Source organism: Triticum aestivum, chromosome 6B (assembly GCF_018294505.1).
Source record: "Triticum aestivum cultivar Chinese Spring chromosome 6B, IWGSC CS RefSeq v2.1, whole genome shotgun sequence".
In the NCBI taxonomy this organism is placed as follows: Eukaryota; Viridiplantae; Streptophyta; class Magnoliopsida; order Poales; family Poaceae; genus Triticum; species Triticum aestivum.
The window spans coordinates 23,484,885-23,492,411 of NC_057810.1; the positions used below are offsets into that span (position 1 = coordinate 23,484,885).

Here is a 7,527-nt window from a genome sequence, read left to right on the forward strand (position 1 = left end):
GAAGCCGTGTGTACGAGATCGACAGAGTGATCAAGCCATCGAAACACGGATACCGGCCATGGGACTTACCCTGGATGGCCACCATCGCCGTGTCGTCGATCTGAGACTGGGCGACCTCAGGAACGGGAACATCCGGATGCAACTTCTGATAGTTTTGAGTGTAAGACTCCATGTGCTGCTCGGTGTTGCCGTAGTACTGGCTCTCACCGTCCTTGCGATCACTCCGCTCGCGGGCCAGCTTCCACGACTCCATGTCTGAGAACGGCATCTGCAACTTGTCCTCCTGCAACGTCAAACAGAAGTGAGCCATACATAAGAACATGACGGTAAAGAAGAACAAAAATGCATCATGCATATAGATATACCTTCATGGCCTTGAAGCCCTAGTGGTTCCTGTTTCCTTCGCCGTGTGTCCCGTCTTTTCCACAGTTAGCCCGGGCCTTGATGCTCTTGGCAGCAAACTCTGCATCGTCACCGACCCACCTATCCACCAAACTCGCCCATCCGGCATGCCTTCCATAGCACCAACGAGGAACAATCTATGCAAATTTTGGAAGCATGATATTTGAGCACGAAACATATAGTTGACTGCTTGAAACAATGAAAAGTCAGTAATAGTTACCATCATGAACTGCTCCCTGCTAATGGTAAGTTTTTGCTTCTGTGCTTGAGTTTTGGTCATCTTTTGTTGCAGGTAGATGTGGTAGTACTGCGAGACGGCAACCCAACGCACCTCGTACTGCAACTGACGAGCTTTCTTCTTCGTAGCCGCAAGTAAGACCACGTCGGCTCTGGCCTTGTGCTCGTCAAGAACTCTATAGAGTTGTTGCAATCATGCATAAACCAGAAGCAAACAAGGCATGAGTTGAGTGATTCAATGATAAACTATGAACGAAACTGAAGACAAGTGATTCAGAAGAGAACTTACCCAAAATTTGGTGATCACGGCCTTAGCGGCCGTCCCGTACTCCTTGTTGCTGCAAGCCTCGTAGTGGGCCCAGCTTGTGGCCAAAACACATAGCTGCGGGTCCCTGTCTGGTCGCGGGCAGAATAGGCCAGGACAAAACTCCGGCAGGATCAGTGAGACAAAACTTCAACAGGACAGTGATAAGGCCGTTTGGTTTACGGCCCTTTCCGCGAAGGATCCAGTTACTGCAAAAGAATCAAAGGATTGCCATGTGTACAATAAGAAAATGTTGTCATGTGTTGAAAATATGATTTAGATGCACATACTCTGTCCCCGCAGGTTCAGTGAGCCACTTGTGCGCCTCAATAGAAGGTGGTGGAGGTACTCCGGCAGTACCACGCAGCCACCCCTGTGGAGCACCCGGTGGCAAGTCACCCCACAACTCGGGGTCAACCTCCCCTCCACCCTCCTCGCCCTCCTCCTCACCCTCCTCCTCGGCCTCCTCCTCCTCGACCTCCTCCTCCTCGGCCTCCTCCTCCTCACCCTCCTCCTCCTTGCCATCAGGAACATACTCCTCCTCCTCAGACTCAGAAGCTGCCTCAGCATAGGAGGGCATCGAAGAAGACCCTCCTATTTCGGACACGGCCCGGAGTTTTTTGGCACGGCTGCCTCTCCCCCCACCTCCTCGTCCTCTAGGGGCTCTCCCCCCACCCCCTCCTCCTCTAGGGTCTTCTACCCCGACCCCTCCACCTCCCTGTGAGGTGCCATCCTCGCGTAGTCGGGAGGGAACCTTGTGGGCTCGTCCACTCCGAGTAAGTCCTCCTTTGAGTTTACTGAGGAAATTGGCGCCGCTGGACTTGCACATGATTAGCAAACCTGCATTGAGAAGAGAATAAACAATTAGTAAGGATATAAAAAACAAGCATACAGGAAAGACATTAATAACAGAAGAGCACATTAAGCATACTATTGTAATGGTCATTAAAATAACTTACATTTTCTAGAACCCATATGAATCATCACTATTGTAATCTATTTGTCGACCGGTCTCATCATCACTATCCCGCATATCTTCTTCGTTGTCTGACGGAGGTGGAGGCTCTTCCTCATCATCAGGGTCAGCGTCTTCATTTAACTTTTCAAGCATAATTATGTCTCTTTGATTCACAACTGCCTCACCATCAATCTGTGCACTGTCGTCGTTTGGGTCCAGGTCAACATAACCCAAGTCATCATCCTCCTTGTTTCGGACCACGTCATCATGTTCCTCTTGAAAGAACACTCCCTCGTATGTCATGGGGTTTTAGGAGGGGCCGTGCCGCGGATCGGTGACGTGGCACCTATGCCGACGGCTGCCGTCGGCATACCTACGCCGCGGATCGGTGACGTGGCATGCGGAGATATGCCGACGGCCGCCCGTCCCGACCATCGGCATAGGGTTGACGGCGTTAGCCGCTAGTCACGGGCGGGGTCGCCGGGCCCACAGGTATGCCGACGGCTGCTGTCGTCATGTCTGCATCTACAGCGACGGCCGTTCTGTGCCGACGGCTGCCGTCGGCATAGCTCTGTGTAACACGACGGTCAGGATAGGCTGACAGCCAGGTCTGGGCTATCGGCATAGCTCAAACTAGGCCGACGGCAGCCGTAGGCATAGGTTTGGCCGTCGGGGTAGGACCATTTTCCGGTAGTGTGAACAACTTAATGTTATGTTTCTTTTTCTTTTTAGACTTCATACTTTAGCTGCAGTATCAGGTATCTAAAATAGTTAGTGTATAGTATATAGGCCACAAGTACAAGAATCCAGCTGTTTCATTATAACTGTAGCACCTACTCCAAATAGTGATACTGAATGATGGAATTACCTTCTCAAATACTGAATGCATCTAGTTTTAGGTTTTTTAATAGTTAATTGCCCTGACTAAAATAAGGATTGTGACATTGGTTATAGTTTCGTGGCAACTTAATGACGGGCTGCAATTACGAATCCAAAATTCATATTAGTGCTAGAGCACAATCGCTGTGCACACAGTACAGGAAACAATTGGCATATACACGATACAGAAGAAATTAGAAGTATATAGTACACGGGCACAATCAACATGCAGAGGTCGTGGACTTTGAAGAAATCTGCAACATATCAAAGGAGAGAGAAGAGAGGGATGTGAGAGATCACCCACACTACTTGAAAAATTGCCGTTACTGAGTTCTTTTGTATTTGCCGAGTACGAAAACATGGGATCATGGCAATAGACATCTAAGCCGAGTACAGGTCTCGGCACACACTAGGACACGACACATGGGAAGTTCCACCGAGCCCCGCTGGCTATACACTCGGCAAACATAAAAGGCACTCGGCTTATGCACAGTATGCCGAGAGCCCTGTAGAAGGCACCCGGCAAAGAGGAGCCACGTGGCATGGCTTTTTGTAGCTGACGTCCCTGTGATGGTGGGCAGTTTTTGCCGAGACCCCCGATGAAAGGTACTTGGCAATCTGTGTAGTATTTAAACCGGCCAAACCCTAGCGGCCGCTCCCATTCTACACTCGATCGTGGGCAGGCCGCTGCTCGTCCCCATATGGTTCCGTCGCCGCCCGACCCTTCTCTCCGCCGGCGGGCCTATACATTCCCACTGGCCGCCGCCGTGTGAGCCGACCGGTCGGATCCGGTGTCAACCGAGTCCGCTCGCACCCTCCATGGTCATTGATCAAGTTTCTTTTGCCCCCAAGCTAACCTTACATTGGTAGTTATATGCAATGCAGTGAGTAATTAGAATTGGGGAGCATGTATACTCCCTCCATACATATACATAGGACCTAATGTGTTTTTAAAGACTGTCGTTGACTATTGATAAGATTAATAGTCTATGAGATGTATAATTTGCCGGTATGCTTTGTGTAACTTGCATGTAGTATATTACTATTGCTCTAATATGTAGTCAAAGTTAGCCTCGAAAAATGCATTAGGTCCTATATATATGAATAGAGGGAGTATGTCCGATGCCTCTAACTAATGGTCAAGATAAACTCTTCTCTTTTGCCGGACATTAACTTTAGGTAGGATCAGTTGTGGGCTCGTGGTCTCGTATGATTTTCTAAATAAAATAGTAGTATTATCAAAGAACAGATTTCCTTTTCCAAGAAATTGATACGTACGCATGAGCTAGCCATGCTTCTGCTTCACATAAACTGAGAGCCGTTTATTGAAAGGTTAAGAGTGTCAAAGTGCAAGAGTGTAAGTTTTCTTTTCTTGGGGGAAGCAAAGAGAGTGCAAGGTACGGTGACCTACTAAGATTGGACAATCAGAGACTCATGTGCTTTTGATTATTATTATTTTTAGTAGGAGGATGACCCCGGCCTTTGCATCTTGACGATGCATGCAACCATTTTATTAATTATTCACAAAGACCTTATAAAGTAATACATTAGTAAGTTTGAAGCCACCATCTTGACAACATCTGTCGCTACTTCTATCCACTCGATGAAGGGATACCGATAGTCTGAGCCAAATACCAAGCAGACCTCGCACCAAATCCTAACATCTAAAGCCGGAGACCCCAACCAAGCCGCATTTCTAGGTATGGGGCACACACCGCTCTGGCGCACTCTAAGAAGTCGTCGCCGCCGTCTTCCACCGATCCATCTGCAGAGCAGGTACTGACGTATCGATTGCCAGGCATGCCGCTGATGCCACCACGGCGCCAGACAACGCCACCTCCCTACGCACGTCCATCATCACTCTTCTGTCGCCGAGACCCTGCTACGCCACGCCTCCGAGACTCCACATCATTGATGCGTGACATGAAACGCCGCTCCACCGCTGAAACGGTCCACTAGTCCCTCGAGCCAATGCACACATCCAAGAATGATGCCTCCAAGGAGGGAATGTGCTTTTGATGTTCACTGCCTACCTACTATCATGCAGCGCATCCACCCCTCTGGAAGATAATACATTTCTGTTTATTCATTTGCAGAGGCAGAGTTTACCCTGTCTCTAAAGTTTTGCTATTAAGAAGGCCGAGGGCGAAGCCGGTGACCCAGTCGAGATCTGAATTTCTACAACCAAAGTTCAGTGCATGGTTTTCTCTGAATGTTGGCCTGCCAATTTGTATTGTGTTGCGGACATCAGAGGATTGTATGGAGGCCATTTGTGCCAACGGATTACTACATTTTTATGTTAGATTTGAATCCTTTTGAATGAAATGACTACAAAATCTCTATGACAACCTATGACAAATCTTTTTTTCTTTTTCCAAATAAAATTCAGTATATTCCTCCAGGGAATCTTTTTTTGCTATCTATGATAAACTATGAGTCTGTGCTCGCTTACAAAGTACAGGAACTCTTCCCGAGCTCCCGATCCAGCCACACGGCCATCAATATAATGGAGAGTTACTAGAAGCAGTATAGGCAGACAATCTCAACCTTCCTCCAAGGTCCATCACCAGTAGTCTAGGCAAACAATCTCAACCTTCCTTCAAGGTCCGTGACCACTGCCTCTGCCATTCATGTCTAGGTCCGTTGTCTCAAAGACCTCGAGCCGGCGCTTCCCGATGGGTTCAAAAGAGATGAGCTGCAGTTCAATCTCCGGCTCAACCACGAGCGGTCGATCCCCAGACACGGCCTAGCTAGTAGAAATATAGCACTTGTAGGCACCCGTCAACCAAGTAGCAATTCTAGCATATACTCCTTAAAACATCTTATATTTGTTTACAGAGGGAGTAATAAATAATCCCTCTGTAAACTAATATAAGACATTTTAGATCACTAGAGTTAGTAATTTTGTTTCATTTATGTGAAAGCAAGACCATGCAGCCAACCAACCAAAGTATTAAATCTTCCAAATTTTGTTTACAAAGTTAACTCTGACACAAAATTAATATCAGAGAACTTGCCACCGTAAGGAAAACCTTGGTCAACGACTTTTCAGGCACAAACCTGCTTGTACCGTTCCAACGCATGCATCCTTCATGGCCTTGCCTCCCGATAAAAACCGTTATTCTTTCTTACACCAAGGATGAAACCCCCATTCTCGTCCGATCTCCCCGAACTTCTCATAGACGCCATGAGCTACGTGTTTATCAAAACCAGCGGCTGCCAGTAGCTTCAGTCCGATGAGATCTGCCTCCATCTCATTCCTATATGGTATACAATTAAAACACACATGAGACCCGGCCGGTATATAGAACCTGTAACATGAAATATACGTGGGTACATGGAGAAACTAGGATTGGCAAACCAGCTAGCTAGCTAGCTAGTTTCAATGTCCATAAAAGTATTAATGTTCCTTTTTGCAATAATAAAAGAAGATAGAGAATGTAATTGCTTCTTCCGGGTGCGGAAGGTTAATTAACAGTTTTGTTAAAGCACATCTAGATGTGCCTTAAATATTGCACATCTAAATCCTATGCCATTGATTTTATGTGAAGATTCATGCTAGAGTTTTCATTAGTCTTTTTTCTTTTTCTTTCTAGTTAAATTGACACTTAGATGTGCAATAACTAGAGCACATCTAGATATGCCCTAGACACAATAATTAATTATAATACCTTTGCACGGCTAGTAGGTCACATATCGGAGGAATGATCCTTGAAACCTCCATGTAATGCTTTGCAACAACGTGTCCAGCCTACAAAAGAAGGCATCAATGCAATGAATTCCGTCCTCGCTTGCTTGATGATGACCAAAAACGAGGCGATAAATAAAAACCTATACCTCATGCGCAATAAGGGCGGCGATTTCAGCGTCCGTCTTTAGGCAGTCGAGCAATCCCGTGTGGATCACAATCTTACCATTGGGGAAGCTGTACGCCTTAACTCTGGCATTATTGACGACGATCACCTCCCAGTCAAGGTCATCAAGATGTCTCGTCTGCGGCCACACCAGCGTACCGTCTTGTCCGCGGGGGCTGTTGGTGGGGAAGACGTCGTTGACACTACGGATGATATCAGAGGCGATGCGGCGGACACGGACGGTGTTGGGGTCAGACGGGCCAAGGATGGCGTGCCCGCGTTTCTTTTTGATCTTGTCGAAGAACATGTTCCCAAACTTGGGGTGAACCGACGGAGGGAGGAAGACCCAGTGGACGCGGTTGGTGTAGGGCACCTTCTCGCGGTGGCAGGTGCCGAAAAAGAACAACGCGGCGCCAGAGAAGAGGAGCCCTGCTTGTTTAGTGCCTGATGATGGAGGAGCTGCCGGGGTATGCGTGGTGTTGCTGCAATGTCGGCGGGCGATCTGGAGCCAGGAGAAGGCGGAGCGCGAGTTCCTCAGGAAGTTCATGCTGGCGGCTGCGGCGTCGTTTGATCAATCCAGGGATACGCCGGCGGGTGTGGCGGTGCGCCGTTTGATGAGACGAGAGGCCAAGCCGTACGAAGTATATATTCCCGAATTTACCCTATGGGTTTTGCATGCGTACGTGCCAAGTAATATTGGGCTGTTGCACGTGCGTCCTACGGCCTACAAGGGATATTGTTGCATGTTTCTTGTGCCTCGTCCCGACAACTCTCAATTTTTTTGCGGGGAGCACAACTCACACTTGCCCGAAGCCCAATATATTATAATCAAATTTTAGGTTTGAAGTGCAATATGTGTTGAGTACTCATATGTGTTAGTTAAGATGAAACTT

The 7,527-nt window shown here is 47.7% G+C and overlaps 1 protein-coding gene across 1 annotated transcript; it reads right to left on the reverse strand.

Annotated features, from left to right (window-relative positions):
* Positions 1-5,802: 5,802 nt before the first annotated feature.
* On the reverse strand, positions 5,803-7,231 carry LOC123133214 (mitochondrial metalloendopeptidase OMA1-like). Its single transcript, XM_044552739.1, has 3 exons — positions 6,618-7,231; positions 6,452-6,531; positions 5,803-6,040 (listed from the first exon to the last, which is right to left on the reverse strand). Exons 1-3 carry the CDS (start codon positions 7,179-7,181, stop codon positions 5,899-5,901), a joined length of 786 nt encoding a protein of 261 aa, XP_044408674.1. The 5' UTR covers positions 7,182-7,231; the 3' UTR covers positions 5,803-5,898.
* Positions 7,232-7,527: the final 296 nt, after the last annotated feature.

Excerpts from the sequence above, each read along its gene's own strand:
- LOC123133214 (XM_044552739.1), bottom strand. The coding sequence starts at position 7,181 with ATGAACTTCCTGAGGAACTCGCGCTCCGCCTTCTCCTGGCTCCAGATC. Across the intron at positions 6,532-6,617 it reads CCGCCCTTATTGCGCATGAG|GCTGGACACGTTGTTGCAAA; the intron begins GTATAGGTTTTT and ends CTTCTTTTGTAG. Across the intron at positions 6,041-6,451 it reads GACCTACTAGCCGTGCAAAG|GAATGAGATGGAGGCAGATC; the intron begins GTATTATAATTA and ends TATACCATATAG.